This window comes from Ooceraea biroi, chromosome 5 (genome assembly GCF_003672135.1).
Source record: "Ooceraea biroi isolate clonal line C1 chromosome 5, Obir_v5.4, whole genome shotgun sequence".
Taxonomy (NCBI): Eukaryota; Metazoa; Arthropoda; class Insecta; order Hymenoptera; family Formicidae; genus Ooceraea; species Ooceraea biroi.
Genome location: NC_039510.1, coordinates 6,267,758 through 6,283,732, shown reverse-complemented (window position 1 = coordinate 6,283,732; position 15,975 = coordinate 6,267,758). Strand labels below are relative to the sequence as shown.

Here is a 15,975-nt window from a genome sequence, read left to right as displayed (position 1 = left end):
ATTTGTGCAAAAAGTTTTTGTCGATTTATTTAATTTCTTTGTAAAAATATTTTACATTAATATATAAACGGTTACATTTTCGATATGATTTTGTAGAACCCGTTTTGCATTAAACGAGTGTGCACTATTCAAAACAGGATTATCGTGCACGAGGGTAGAAAAACCTATTGCCACCGCTCGTAAATCCGTTTGAGATCCCTCTCGTGCGAAAGGTAGCCCGGGATACATCAAGGATTTCATCTTGAATTTTGCACGCGGTTGAGGCACGCGGTTCCCCGCTTCGATAATATAAACAGCATTCGCTTTCAGCGGAAGAATTCCACGAGAGAAAACGCGGCGAGATCGAGCGTACTAGCTAAGCAATGCAATAGACAAAAATAGAAGAAAAGCAATTTTTCAGCATTCTTGAAACAAATAAATATTAAATAATAGAATTTTGTCCTTTAATATTTATTTTCGATCGTATAGATGTCAAATTTAAAGAGATGGTTTCGTCTCATAATCACTTACAATGTGCAAAAATCTTTTTAAAATCTTTCTTTTTCCACGCATACACAACAGTTTCTCTTACAGCAGGTTTCGTATAAAAGATATCAAATTATACGCTTTTAAGGTTCGTTTCGCGAGTTAAAGTTACAACGGAATAAAAAATCCCAAGAGTACAGACGTTCAATTGTCGGTTAATAAAGAGTCCGTCTGTCGAAGTATCACGCTCCATCGAGCAGCTCAAACAACGGAGGAATCGCAAGCTTTTGTCCGCGTAAAATCTCTCCCGCGAGTGGAAAAAAGCACGGCCGGAAAGGGATAATATCGTTTGATCCATCCGCACGACGCGATTCATTTCCGCGATACGGTTTGCCGATTCGTCGTTTAGCTCCCGACTCTTTTTGCCGCGACGGTGAGAAATAAAAACGCGGCCGCTGCGATGTACTGGCGAACGGACCGGGCGGTACATACGCGCATTGTGGAAAAGTTCGTAAAAAAACCGTCAGCGATATTACAGCGTGTCCGCCGAGGCGGACGTATAATTTCCGGCCGTGACGTTGAATTCTCGTCAACACCCGTGTACCCTGTACACGTCCATTCCGTCGTTGTCGCAAAGCGCGGCTGCATGTCCCGTCGTCTCTTCAGGGCAGTTTGTTTGCGTTAAGTCACATATACGTCTAACGAACGTATAGGTATGTACGCGTACGAGTGAACGAACGAACTTGCGCGAGCGCATTGCCGAGGCTGCGAGAAGGATTTGCTTTTGATTCCAATTAAAATATATGTAATTTCGATAACTTCGGTGCGCCGCGATGTACATGGATACACCTTATCGTTCCTGGTTGGTGTTCCATTTCGAAATTGTATTGTTTCCTGACTTCTTAAAAGTCACGGTAAAAAGGAAGAGCAGTAGATACTTGTGTCAAATTAAATCTTTGTGAAGATAAATATCTAAGCGCGATGAGAATTTCAATTTTGTAACTTTTTTCATTCCCTTTTGCCTCGTGTTCTAAATATTGTATTAATTAATGTAAGTGGAGAAACTGTCATTGGAATAGTGAATTTTTCAAAGCATTTTAATTTGCAATATGTGCAGTATAATATATTCCTTCGTGATAACAGTCGTAAGATATTGTTCGCAGCATTTTGTTTCGCTAAATGATTGACATGGTATATTTTGAAGAGCGTTAAGAAGCTGGCGCCAAACGACGCGATGCGTCTATGTGCCTTATCTGAGGTGATGATGTTAAATCGACGCGCGTGGTGGTGCATATTAATTTGCTGGATGAGGTATATATATGGATACCTCGTACCATACATTCCAGCGTCGCATAATTTGTTTAACGCGTACCGCGCGTATCCGATAAAATTCCGGGCATAGACGGGAGATTCGTCAACTGTTCCAATCGATCTTTGACAAGCAGACACTTGACACAACGCGATTAAACAAGACGGATGATGTATCGAGTCTCAGAAGTCTGCGCGATGTTCGATAACAGTTCGTTAATCTCCTCTAAACATGTTCCTCTGCCTTAGATACAAAACGGCACTGATAACGCGTTATGTGATAATGTCGATAATAATATCCTGACTATGCAATGCATTTCTATCTTGTACTGATGTACAAAAAGATTTTGTCGCATATCGCAGTCCCCCAAAAAAGAAAGAAGATACGAGCGTAACTCACCTTCTCTCGGAGCATGTCCCTGACTCTGGTTGCCTGACTCCTGCTCCTGTGCAGCTCCAACTGTAGCTCCAGACATCGCTCCTGCCATTTCAGCTCCTCCACCGTCGTCGTGTACCCGTCGAAGCTCTTGGAGCTACCGTAAGCAGGCCTGACGTCCAGCTTCTCTCTCTTCAGGTCGACGCCACCCGCGGCGGTTCTCGGATCGACGTACAGTCTACTCGTTTCATATAATCGCGGGGTAGCCGCTTGCTCCGGCGGTTGCCTGCCGGATAACGAAAACGCCCGATCAAAGTGACCTCGACTACCGCTGGACGACCCCGGCTCGAAATTTGATCTACCTCTGCAGAGGGGACCATCGCCGGAGTCTTGTCCCACCTCGTAAAGATCCGATGGCACGGGGCTAACGTACGTCCTGTTGTCCGCATATTCCACGTGACCACTCGACTCGGACGTGAAGTCGTAAGGACTGCACTTGGGCTTTTCGCGTAGCTCGATGTAACCGGCACTCCTGGCGCTCTCGGTGAAGCTCTTGTCCTTGTGGAAGAATAGATTCGGCACGTTAACGTACGGCGAGTCCCTCGCGTGCACTGGCGTGACCGTAACCGGGTGCGATAGCGACGCGCTACTATCCGCGCCACTTCCCATATTGTTGTTGTTGTTATTATTGATGTTAATGGAGGTACTCGTGGAGACGCTGACGGTGCTGACAGCGGTGGTGGCGGCTGCGGCAGTGGCGTGTCTAGGTCGTGGTGGTGGCGTGGGAGCTTGTCGAAACTGTCGCGGCCACAGTCGTGGACTGTCGGGCCCGGAACTGGAGCCGCCGCCGCCGCTGCCGGACGCCGCGACACCGCTCGGACCCGTTCGGGATGACGGCAGGACTCCGGCCGAGCTGACGACGACGACCGGGCCCGACTGCTGGCCGACGGTGACGGGTACACCACTCGCATCGTGCACGCGTGTACCCAGCCGCGGGCTGCACGGCGCCGAGCTGGAGCCAAAGTCGCTGGCGAGCCGCGTGATCGGGTCGAGGATCTGCGAGAGGCGGCGCGCCGACGACGAGCCACGTATCTCGTCCATCGTCCTTCGCGATTCGTTGCTCGTCGCGTTCTCGTCGTCGCCTTTATTACGACGCCTCTTCTTGCTCTTCACGACGCCAGCCTGCTGCGGCTGCTGCTGCTGCCTGCCTGCGTGGGATTCTCAGTGCATCCGGCTGCCCGTGCTTAGTGCCGCCACGGGTGGTTGTTCTTCCTGCGTTCTTCCTGCGAGGGATCGACTCGATACCGACGCTCGGTGAGCAGGGGCCGCTCACCCTCGCCATCTTGCTACCTCACACGCACGTTCGGTCATCGCCGATCGCGACATCGGCCACGGGCTTGCGCTGCGACCTGCAAAAGGGAGATTTTCTTCGATTTTGAAAGATGTTATGGAAGTCCTGTGGTGATAAGGGATAGAGGATAGGGCGAGAAAACGCGATATCGTAAAAACGGTGTCACCGAATGACGACAGTGGGGATACCTATTTTTTATGTGAATTGTCGGAGGAGGATATCGCAGTTTCTATCGCGTGACCCAGGCAGGGTTTTTTCAATGTCTTGTAATGTAGATTACGATGTATAATACGCTCGTATATTTCGTGATGCGGTTTCTACGTTACACGTCGTGCACGTAATTTGTTCGTTTAATCTACTTAAAGTTGCAAAGTAGGGTTTGCATAATTAAAAGACACGGTGAGATTTGCACAGTATATTCCTCGCTTCACGGACGTTTTATTCCGTCGAGATACGAGCGTCAAAGTCGTCTGTCGCCGGGGGCTTCCGGCGTTTCGACGACGGAGACACGGTAGGACAAGAAAAGCGCGACGCGGAAAGATGGCACGCAGGGCTGCAAAGTTTATTTTAAGGTCGACGTTAAAAGAAGCCAAATGAAAAACCGGACGGAGGGAGTAGTGGATGAGCACAACTCGTCCCGTCCCGTCCCGCCCCATTCTGCAATAACTACGGGCGACGCGTCGGCCCGTGAAAAATTCCAGCCTTTGCGAACCGCCGCGGGAAGTAGATGACGAGCATAAATTGCGGATCTAACGCAAAAATAGCCTGCCTGCGTCAAAAAACAAAAATCCCGGGAATATAATGCTATGTCTCGAGATAATCTCGATTCTGAAAAATGAAAAGAATTATCTAGTTTTTCCTTTCTTTTTATTTAAATCGTGAGTATAGTAACTTTAAAGAATAAAAATTTTGCAAGAAATTTATTCATGAGATCGTCTTGCCCTGTAACTTGCCCGTAAGAAGGAAAAAATGATAAAGGAAAGTTTAAATTTACTTTCGCGAACGAAAAGGAATTGCTTTCGACAGATTAATTTCCCATGGACGAAAATTAATGAATGTTGAACTTTTTCTCTCGTCGATTACAAAGTTGAAGTTCTAATGTAACACGATGTCACGGGTGACTCGTGAGTCATGACACGCGACACATGACATGTACGTGACACGCTGCAAATGAGCTTTAAACGAGGTCACTCAATGTCCTCTCGCGGACTCGTCATTAATTTGTCGGGTGACCTTTCTCCTACTTTATGCATTTCATATTCGTGCGGAACAGGCATTCCTTGTCATCCTAATCATCTAAATCACAAGCTTCAGAGATATAAAAGAAGTCTTGTTCTCAATTTAAATCCAGCGGATCTCGGTTTAACAAGAATTTTAAGAATTTGAAATTGCAAAGCTGTTATGCACCATTGAAAGTTGGTCGTGACAAATGAGAACGTACATCCGACATTCTCGCCGCGGAAAGGCCAGATCGGTCAAGCTATCCATCGTCACGGAGGGTGGTTTATCCCGGGTTCGGAACACCCTGTATGCAGACGGCGCTCGGCTAGTCCCCCGTGGTGTCCATGAATAAATTTCAAATTAACTTTCGAACGATTTCCGCGTTATACGAGGCGCGACGGAAGCCCTCCGCAATCTCGGAGAGGCTCTTACGAAGAGGCGGCCCTTTACATCACCAAGGGCTCGTTCGCATACGCTCTAAGTAAAGCCTCGTCCGAGACGACTATCACGAGGAAGACTTTCATCGCCGGCGCTGATCGTAAAAGTATCGCGGCGTCCCGGAAGATTCGAGAGCCTGCTTGGAATATCGATCGACCTGCGTGAACGGCCGCGAAAAACGGTGCAGTCGAAAAACGACCTAGACGCGAAACACGGTGCAAATTTCCAATTGAACGTAGCAGATCCGAGATCCATTCGTGCGACTATGCAATAATGGTTGCAGCGAGGCAGAAATACACAAGCTGCATATCATTACGAATGCATGCGCAATATTAATAAACCCTGATTTAAATAATATAATTCAATGGGGAATATAACGGTTGATTCAGCGATGTATGATGATCAGGTGATTATAATTTCAATGATACCCACGTACATCTACATGATCTTCCGATTATAATAATCATAGCTAACGCTCCGAATTCTTTAATGATGGAACGCGACTCAAACCTTTCCAGCACGGACCTCAAATCGTTCGGATTTCTTCGCGAAGCATGCTGTGTCGAGCTGCGTGTTCGAACCTGAAGGCATTCCGTGCAATTCGAGGAATTTCGGCAAAATGGTAAAGCGAAACTGGACGACGTGTCGTGAAAAAGGTGCTCGAACAGAACGAACGATACAAACTCGACCATTCGTTCCGTTTCAGCTGATCCCATGCGTCGAAGCTCAAGCGTTTCTACTTGAAAGAGTTCGAACGATTTGTTGGACGCCTTCGTCCGAGGCTCAATTGTATAACATCGCGTTACCAAAATAGCACTTATTAAATATATAAATAGAATTCGATACTCATCTCTAACAAAATTCCGCAATATCATGTGGCGCTTTCTAAACATTCATGGTAGCATTTTCAAAACCACAACATTTAAAACATTTAAATGTTTAGTTCACAGAAACGAATAAAACTAATAATACTGAATTAATGCATGAATTACGCACCTAATATATAATATTAATGTCAAAACGGAAGGAATCGGGGATTGCATGGCTATACTCGTGAACTACGATATAACGCCAGTCAATCGCCGTTGTTCCGAACCCTGTTTTGTCATTGCGTAACTAGCGGCGGTCACGAAGCGAGCGAGGCCAGCCGGCCGGCCGGCGCACGGCCTCGCATTTTGCATAAATTACGCGTTCCTCTGTCCGAGCGGTCGTCGCGTGATCGCGCGACGTTATTGCCGGAATAACGCTGCCGCGAGGCGGGCGAGCCGCTGCGGGCGCGGCAAAACAAATAGACTGGCGGCACGTAAAACGCGCGTACGAGGAAACGTTCCCACGAGCGTGCGAGCGATCGCCGATCGCGTCTACGGCAGATTTTCATTCGGCTTGCGAATCGTGGCCGAAAGAGTCCGTCGAGAATTAGCGAATACGGTATTCGTGTTTTCCGCACAGATCGATCATCCTTGCTATCGTGTTTCGAACGCGGTAAATGTTGAGGCCGTGCGTGCAGCAGAACGAAAAATCGCGAGTTGTCAAGGTAGCTTCAACTTTGATTTGCAGTTGACGTTTCTTGAATGAAAATGTCGAAAATCACGAAATTCTTGACGTTCCCGGGCTCTAGAATCAGCTGTTGCGGAAAGTGTTTCAGTTGGTTCCAAATGGTGCGTACGAGATTCGCGACAATCTGGTGTAAAACCCAATGTCGCGGACATCGGCGACGTGACGTCGATACAACGCACGGCGGCGGCGGCGGCGGCGGCGGCGGCGGCGGCGGCGCGTTCGATTCCGCGAGACCGCTCGTAAATTTCTCTCGCGTGGACGTTAAAAGAAATCCAAAAAGTTTGGTTCAAAAGGAGAGGAGACGAGAGCGACGAAAGCGATGAAAGAGAGAGAAAGAGAGGATGGGAGAGAGAGAAAACGCGTCCTCCGTGCGAGAGGCGCGGACAAAAGATGAATTCGAGACCGATGACCTTTCTCCCTCGAGGGAGAGAAGCACGAGAGAGGAAGGAAAACGGCAGGCAAGAAGAGATGAGAAGAGAGGGAGAGAGAGAGAGAGAGAGAGAGAGAGAGAGAGAGCGAAAAGGACAGAGAACGAGGTGAAGGAGCATACGAGAAGGCGCCCGTTAGTCGATCGCGCGCACGAAGAAGCTATTTAACATTCCGCTCTTGGGAAATAACGCGCTTCGGGAATCACCTGGTGCGGTGTCGACGACGACGGCGATGATGATGGTGGTGGTAGCAGCGGTAGTGACGGTGGTGGTGGCGGTGTTAGCGACGACGACGACGACGACGATCGACCGGCGGTGCCAGTTTTCAAACTCGTTCCCTCTCGTCGCGGTCGTTCCTCCGCACGTCTACATGCTTACGGTCCTCGTGTGGGGTCCACGTCTCTCTCTCTCTCCCTCTCTCCTTCTCTCGCTCCTTCTCTCTTTCCCCGTCTACCCCTTACGCGAATAGCCTGCCCTTTCGCAGGGCTTTCCTCCGTGAAAGAGTTCGCGAGAGAATTCGCGCGAGATACAATTGAGGTTGACGAGGCAACCTTCTCAAACGATAGGTCCGTGCAACAATCACGCGAAAGGGCAAGCCGGCGCAGTACCGGAACAGTACCGACCGTAGGATGACAGCTCGTGGCGCAAGTAGGTCAGGTACCGAGCGGCGAGCAGGGGGCGGAGTGGGGCAAAACGGAGGCAGGTAGAACCGTGTCGTCTCTGTCCGTCCGTCCGTCCCTCTCCCTCTCTCTTGCTTCGTCTCTCCGTCTTTGGCGATCGTCGCCGACGACGGTCGCCAACCCTTCATCCGTTCCCCTTCCCGCCTGCCTGATCAGGTAGAATGCAACTGGGCTGCACACTCACCTTGTTGCGAGCGGGACTGCGGTGACGGCCTGTGACAACTTGAGACAAGCGCACCGGACGCACTCCATGCTCATGCCTCCTCGTCGAGCGCACTGGCACCAGAGTCAAGCGGCGGCAACACACCAAGGGCAACCGTGCAACACAACTGTATGTACGTGGGTGCGCGGGGTGTAATACGTCTCCGGTTTCCTTCGGGAGATGCTGTTGCAGCCGACGAAGAAGGCGCGCCGACGCACTGTCACCCGTTCAATCGCGGACGGTGTGCGTCGACACGCGCGAAACGCAACGCGGACAATCACGACGCGGAGATGCGAGAAAGCGGAAAAAACCCGCGACGCGTACTACGACAGGACGGGACAGTCGCACGATGGCACGTCGCGTCGCGAAATACGCGTGCGACTCGGCCGCGCTCGGCTTCGTTCGGCGCCGCTCGGCAACCGTCGCCGCCGCGACCGCGGCGATCCGACTAGTGGCGTCACTGCACGGCGAACGCACCAAGTTTCTTTTTATTTCGAATACGCGCTCAAAAATAATTTTAATTTTTTGGGGGGAATTTTAATCAAATTAAATTAAAATAAAAATCACCGCGGTCGGTTGTAAATATCTAGATTACTTTACGAAACTCTTGCGCATTTATTCGTAGCTTATAATACAATTAGATATATTTGCGTGACGTTACTCTAACGACACATATTTTTCGTACGCTGAATATATCAGTAAGCGATCCTTGTACATCGGATCCAAAATCGCGTCCAGTCTCCTTTCGACAGTCGACATAGTAATTCCATAATTACGCACGATGTCTTTAAAAGACGATAATGCATGGAAATTGATATGCGGTACACGGTCATCTATCCATTTCAGAGCGCCCGGTGGCAACGCGCTATCAATGGAGTATCGTTGCATTATCTTCTTTGTCAGACCAAAACATAATTCCGATATCCTCACTGGCTCGAAGACGTTGTAATTCTTATATTTAACAAATATCTGTAAATGTTCCAATCGTAAATTATTTTAATAGCAGATCTTTCCTATTACTCTTGAAAAATTTGTGTTTCGATTTAAACCATCTTCATATCTCTTGCATTCGTTATGTCCGCTTACCTCCGTCTCGTCGATCTCGTCAAACATGTCTCCAAACGATAAAACGCTCCAGTAGAAGAGAGCGACAATCGCTACTCCGGGACATTTATCGGCGATCGTTTCATTAAACTTTTGCAAGAATACCGGCAAAGTCCTCTCAATGCATTCCAATTCGTTGCGCGGTTCGATCCTGCAAACCAGCTCGGACGCTCTTCGCCGAATGTCCGCGTTATCGTTAACCAATAATTGTAACAGCATTGTCCACCAGTCCAGCGTGGGATCTGTAAAAAATATATTTTTCCGTTAAACTACTACATCAATCTATAGCTAATTAGATTTAATAGTTGATTAATCCATTAATTGCGACAATTATCAATTCCAACATACGGCAATGCTTGGGATCCACGTCGTTCTTATCGAAAAGATCGTACAATATATCGAAAAACGAGGATCTGCAATCTTCGGGCAGGTCACTCATCCAACCAACATTGTTGCAGACTCCTCTGTAGACGCGCTCTCTATGCTTCGTCTCAAGTTTTTCATCCTTAAAAACGAAGCAAACAAATATCATGGATCGAACGTAAAATAGACTGAAAAATGAAGAAGATAAAGCAGTGAAAAAACAAGGAGCAAACCTTTAACTCATGAATCACCGTCGTCATGCATTTCCCGAGTACTCTGAAGTAGCTAAACCGATCAGAATAAAATCCGTCGCACGGTGGTATCTTCTCCAAAACTAAGTCGCAGATCTCACGTTTGGCGGCGGTACAATGTTCATCCGTATCCATCAGACTCTTGTACAAGAAGTTAAAGAGCGCATCTTCCGTTTTAGGGCAATATGAGTAGAACCGCTCGGCGGTGAGACCAGCAGCTGCACGAACAGCATAGGCGCTTAGTAACTGTTTTTGCTGCTGAGGTTCCCTCTCCAACACTTCAAAAAGAGTGTTCCATGCGATACTCTGTATCTCAACGTCACGCTTGATCAAGAGTCGCGAGTATATTTTATGCGCGTTACTCTGCGCGTCGAGCATCGTCTGCAGGAAACTCGAGTGCTCCCCGACACGCAGAATGAATCTGATCACGGATACTTTGTACATTTGCTCGCCCGGCCCTTGTTTCAACAGACGTTCCTCCGTTAAATGTTGCTGCAACATATGCAACATATTGTCCATGCTTAGTTGTCCGCAACTTACGAGCCTAAAATTATAAGAGACATGTAGAACGTAATTAAATAGGCTCATACCTCGAGTAGTTTTAACTGTCGTGAAATGATCTTACATGTCTTTATTTAAATTATATAATTTGTGAAGAATATCGATGTATACGGCAGCTATCGGGAAACAACTGAATCCGTTGCTTTTGTTCTCCAAGTCTTTCAGTATCCACTCCGTCGAACGTAAAAGGTCCGTGGCGTCAGATTTAAGTAGCTGTACGCCGACCAATGGCAATTTTGTTAAAATTTCTAGAATCTAAAAAATTTTAACAAATTAAAATTAATAAGAATTCTTCTAATAGAATATAATTCTTAGTGGTTTTCTCTTTAATCTCAAGTATTTATTTTATTCAAAATTATATAATTATGATAAGTTTAATTATTAATTGCCTTACATAATTATTCATGTAACTACTCTAGTCCTTAAATCAGACTACGAAACAATCATTAAAAAATTGACTTATACTTGCCTGCAACAAATAGCCGTGTATCAGATTTGCTGAGATTCGAGTATCCCGCGCTTTACATAAAACTAAAAACAATTTTCTCACAACGTCGCAGGCTGTACTCTCTGTTAGTAATGGTACTAGTGCTCTAGCTGCAAGCTCACGTGTTTTATGTTCGGGGCTTTTAGCACACTGTGATACTAAATTAACAAATTCGTTTATCTGAAAAACACACCTATGCATAATAAAACATCGTCATATCCGATAGTTAAATATTGAATAAATACCTTCCACGTGACATCCGTATCGTCGAAATGGTAACTAATGTACAATCGTGACAGTAACAGTAAAATTGCTTGCACGTTCGATTTGATCTCGGTATTATTAATCGATACGAAAGTTCGTAATTCATTCAGGATGAAAGGCAGAAGAGTGGAATATCGTTCAAAAAATATTTTTCCTGTCATTTTGTTATCTGTTGTCAGATTGATGTGATCCTTGGTTCTTTGGACGCCAAAAATGCGAACTATAAGTGCGCTAAATAATAACGCGGCCGCATTACGCTCCTGTATATCGATTAAAGATTATTTCTTGATTGAATAAATAGATTAAAATAATAAAAAATGATAATTGTGTGATAATGAAAGATTAATATTAATATTTTATATAAAATTATATAACTTTTTGATTTTATGTATGATGAATTATTTTTTTTATATCACGCAACTTACTGTCCACGTTTTACTGTCGTAACTTTTGAATGCCACCAACAAGCCATTCGCAATGTAATTCTTGACCATGTTTCTGAGTTGAGAATGCCTGAATAAAGCCCTGAGAATGTTCATAGAATGAATGTTTATCTGGGTAATCTCAACTTTAATTTCTTCATCACTATGTTTGTTTTCTATTAAAGGCTCGATTAAATGCTTGTACTGGGAGAATATCGTATCCTTGTATACAATGCATCTTACTTTCTCCCATAAATTAATTGTGCTCTCGAGCTCCGTAAATTGTAATAAAATTTTCATAACTGAATGAGACGCAGACATTTTGAAATCATCGCAAGTACCTGGTTCCGAAGATAGCACTGCCTGTTTCGAAACAAATTTATTAAACATTTTTATGACAGCCATTTCATCTTTTTGATATAGAAAGGTTTCCTTTTAATAAAACGTTTCTTCATACTTGTATCATAAACGGAACGCCAGCGCTCCTTCTTGTCGCGCATAATTTCGAGTATCCCGGCATTAATCCCGTGATTCCTATTAGTATGTCATGCAGCCACCGTAGGGGAAGTAAATTTAAAGCGGTATCTGTTAATCGCCAAAGTCGTGTGCACAATTGATGAAAGCCGACATACACCTGTTCGAAGGCACCCCTGTGTTTTGTTTCGCATAATAGTGAGACTAAATGCTTCATTATCTCCTCAATCTGTCAAAAAATATTATATATTTTATAATCTATATATATTAATAGTATATATAATAAAAAATATATAACACAATTATAAATTCCTATGTGTGTACACATCTTACTTGTTCCTTCCTTAGTAATCCATCTGAAGAACTGTCGGTCTGTATTGATGCTTTGGTGGCGAGCAATCCGAACAACTGACTGACTTCTTTAACGGTACGCCAAGAACAAAGCAACACCATCTGCGGCGTTACGATCTTCTGCTCACAGCACGGGACATGATCCCTAAAATCTAACGTACTTCTCAGGTCCATCGGCAAATGCCCCTCTGGCGAGGAATTATTTACTATCACGGAAACGCTTTGATTTAGCTCAAAGCACAGTGATGTGACATTCCCTATGGCATCCCGCCATGCCTCATCCAGTCCTGTGCTTCTAGAATAATAATGATTATGCGTCATTAATTAAACTGAAAAAGAAGTCAACAATAAAATAGTATTATTCAGTCACCTCAAGTCGCAGTCAGAGAACAAACTTCTCACGCAGAATAAGCAACCGTATACGGAACACTTAAGAAACGCCGTTCCGATGTTCAGCTTCGTTGAGGCTAGTGCTTTCTGGGAAGAAAATCACAATTCTGCATATTGAACACGCACATCTTTTGCTATATTATAAAGAATAAGTATCGCACTTTATACCTGCAACTTTCTCTGCAGCAACAACACGAGTTGTAGCGTCACGCCCTCCACAACACTGTCTTCCACGTCGCAGTAGTGGCATAGAACATCCCTTATAACGGGTGACCGTTTTGATATCTTTAACATGTATGCAGCTGTGGCACTGTCTATGGGTCGCATGCTGTTACTCAATTCAAGCGCGATTCTGATCATTAATCGTACTTCGGAATCCAAGCCCAACAGAGTTGGGTTCATAGGTTTTAATATTTGATACGCCATCTCTTTGTTGGGCTCATAAGTGTCCAGCAGTAAACACTGGAATATCGTCTCGGCCTGCTCCTTCGTCCATTCGACGCTCCTGTACTCATCGCGCAAGAGCTCCTGCATCAGCAAAAGCATCTGCAAGCTCGAGCGTCTACGATCGTACGTCGCGTCTGGATACAGATTGCTCACGCAAGCTTGACGCAGGTCTATGAAGAACATAGCGTACTCCTTCATATCCCGTACGATTTGCTTAGACATTTGGTAGGATGAAGCCAAGACGCTCTCGTATATTTCGGAAGTGACGTCTTGTTCCTTGAAACGACTTCTCATTTTTTCCTCCTGAGCCAATTGCCTCTGCATAACAGCCAAGCTATCCTTCAACCGTTTCAGAGCCTGCACAGGACAAGAAATTTATTTTAGACAAGTTCGTGCTCCTTCTTTTGTGAAAAACGTTATGAAAATACGCTATTTGTTACCTTTTTAATATAAGGCACGTATTCCATCTTCTCACCAAAATTGTACCTGAGGAATGACAGGATCATGTCAAGTTCCATGCGTGTGAAACGCAAGGTGCTCTTTTTCGATTCTACCAAGAGCGCCAATGTCTCCAGTCTACACTATGTAACAAAAAGATGTGTGATTGCTTCGTTATTTATTTATTATTTTTTAAATAACATTTTTCTTTAATTGCTAAAGTGAATATTCTTCATGTAAAAATTTATTTGTATCTAATTAAGCTATCTTGCAAAACTGTCAGACTACTGCTTATTGTAACGAATATTGTAACGAATTGTTACACACCTCTTCGCTATGATGTCTGACAGATGTCTCGAGGACGTGGTACTCCAGAGTATCCCGCCACTTGAGAGTCTGCTGCGCAAGTTTTTCGTCAGTATCCAGCTTCCCATTTTGCTTCGATTTTCTCAGGTCACTCAGCAGTTCAAAAAGCTCTTTTTCATTCATTTTTCCTGATTCCTGCATCCTTTAGAACATGTGACACATAACCATACACGCACGCGAGTACCGATTTAGGTTAGGAAACTGTTTATTTGCTGTTGGCCGTTCTAAATTTCTACTCTGTGATAATGATTCGTACTGATAGATGTCGACACTTGCTCACTTAATTGCAAAAGTATCAATTCGTCACAATTCCGTTGTTAACACTTACTTATTTAACAAAAATTCTAATTTTATGTCGTACGTTGTTTTCTCGCTGATAAAATAATATCAATCCATAAAATAAGGAAAATGTTTTCCTAGCTTCTGCATATTCATCATTCAGGAGTCGACAGGAATGACAAGTGATCTCTGAATCGATCTTGATTTGAAAGTTTTGTTAAAAGAAAACCTTTCTTTTATATCAAAAAGATGATGAAATGGTTATCATAAAAATGTTTAATAAATTTGTTCCAAAACATGCTATCTTCGGAACCAGGTTGCGATGATTCCAAAATGTCTGCATATATATCATTGCAGTTATGAAAATTTTATTACAATTAAATTTATAATTCTGTTTTCAAGACTACATTGACCGAATTACCGCAATTTGTAATTGCATTATTTAAACAATTTCTATTCTTTTTTTATTTCCAAATGACTATTGTAGTCATTTGGAATTTCATGTGCTCTATTATATTATGCTGCAATATAAAAATGCATATATTCACCCGTAATAAAAAAATACCCGTAATAATAAAATAAAAAGATGCGACTCGTAAATGTAAAGCGCCGTATTGCCCGATGTATCACGCGTGCAACCACAGACACGCGGCTGTGTTATATCCCACGAAGTAATCTGGACTCGCATTTATTCCGTCGTCAGGCTTATCGTGGCGGTATACATTACACCGTATCTCCGCTTTGTCCAGACGAATGACTGTCACTAAATTCAGGAGGCGCGTTGCACCCTTTTGTTGGCTGGCTGTTATACGGGATGCGCCACATCCCGCCGCAACGTTATATTTCTTGAAAATGCTCTCCACTCTCTCTCAGTTCCCCCGGTGACCCTAAAGCTGCCTGATGCTCTGCATCGACGTGCCTCTCCTTGAAATTTGAATGACAATAAGTGGGTGTTGCACTCTTTCAAAATGCAGATCATTAAAGTTTCCCAGAATTGAACAGCCGTGTTTAAATTTATGTCACGTTGCAAATCTAAGTCGACAGGCAGCTTTCGGTCCGCGTCATTCGGGAAGTTCCAATTTCGCTCTTTAACAATCCCCGTTCGTTACGAAACAATCTCGAGGAGCGTAAGTTTCGCGACGCGCTCCGACATTATTGGATCAACCCCTGAAATTGCGATTATTATTCGAAAACTTCCCCCTCGCTCTGTCTCTTTCACGGATCTTGAGATGAATTTGTGCAACCCATATTCGGAAAGTTTGTGTAGCTTTTTTTCAAAAACGAAAAACAGTCAGGGATTGCATCATCGGGGCATCTTGGCGCTCTCGCCTTCTTGTTCGCTCGCTCTTAACCGCGAGGTCAAGCACAGACGGCGGTGTAATGTCTTCGTTAATGCACACGAGCCGCGGGAAGAGATGAATCTTTGGGAATTACGTGAGAGCCGCTGTGTTTCGTTATTTTAATTGCGCGTCACATATACGTCCTGGGAAGAGTCTCAGAACGTTTCCGACCATTATCTCTCAGCACGCGGTCCGAAGTTTCTCCTTCTCACCTCTGAAACCGAAAACGCGGCCGCATAATCTACGCAATTAATCGTTATTTAAATTAGCCGCGATTGTTTTCGTATGCAGCGAATCTCTCGCAGCGAAATTTATCAGTCATATGCAGTTTTGATAACGGATAAACGTTTTAACAATGTAATTTTCAAATATTATACCGATGAGCCGATAATAATACATTACGATAATAATT

The 15,975-nt window shown here is 44.7% G+C and overlaps 2 protein-coding genes across 8 annotated transcripts in view; both read right to left on the bottom strand.

Annotated features, from left to right (window-relative positions):
* The window catches only part of LOC105287512 (uncharacterized protein CG43867), a 57,938-nt gene extending 49,550 nt beyond the window's left edge, over positions 1-8,388 (bottom strand). For 4 of the 5 annotated variants that reach the window (XM_026969994.1, XM_026969997.1, XM_026969996.1 and 1 more), the window contains exons 1-2: positions 8,009-8,388; positions 2,174-3,558 (exon numbers count right to left, since the gene is read on the bottom strand). In XM_026969994.1, coding sequence (XP_026825795.1) covers positions 2,174-3,250 — 1,077 coding nt within the window. In that variant the 5' untranslated portion in view covers positions 3,251-3,558; positions 8,009-8,388. The remainder of the gene's footprint in view (positions 1-2,173; positions 3,559-8,008) is intronic. The other variant, XM_026969998.1, reaches the window with a different exon arrangement.
* Positions 8,389-8,617: 229 nt separating this feature from the next.
* On the bottom strand, positions 8,618-14,727 carry LOC105287511 (thyroid adenoma-associated protein). 3 transcript variants are annotated; one of them, XM_011353091.3, is made up of 14 exons: positions 13,906-14,727; positions 13,581-13,721; positions 12,862-13,497; positions 12,674-12,780; positions 12,286-12,595; positions 11,936-12,181; positions 11,482-11,841; positions 11,038-11,316; positions 10,775-10,972; positions 10,370-10,560; positions 9,727-10,288; positions 9,479-9,635; positions 9,113-9,372; positions 8,618-8,995 (listed from the first exon to the last, which is right to left on the bottom strand). In XM_011353091.3, the coding sequence occupies exons 1-14, from the start codon at positions 14,083-14,085 to the stop codon at positions 8,684-8,686; spliced, it is 3,939 nt and encodes a 1,312-aa protein (XP_011351393.2). In that variant the 5' UTR covers positions 14,086-14,727; the 3' UTR covers positions 8,618-8,683. The 3 variants fall into 3 exon arrangements, with proteins under 3 accessions (XP_011351393.2, XP_011351391.2, XP_011351394.1); XM_011353089.3 differs by having other exon boundaries at positions 12,286-12,598; positions 13,906-14,726; XM_011353092.3 differs by having other exon boundaries at positions 12,286-12,598; positions 13,581-13,716; positions 13,906-14,726.
* Between the last annotated feature and the right edge of the window lie 1,248 nt (positions 14,728-15,975).

Excerpts from the sequence above, each read along its gene's own strand:
- LOC105287511 (XM_011353089.3), bottom strand. The coding sequence starts at position 14,085 with ATGCAGGAATCAGGAAAAATGAATGAAAAAGAGCTTTTTGAACTGCTG. Across the intron at positions 11,317-11,481 it reads ACGACAGTAAAACGTGGACA|GAGCGTAATGCGGCCGCGTT; the intron begins GTAAGTTGCGTG and ends ATCGATATACAG. Across the intron at positions 9,373-9,478 it reads CGTGGATCCCAAGCATTGCC|ATCCCACGCTGGACTGGTGG; the intron begins GTATGTTGGAAT and ends TATTTTTTACAG.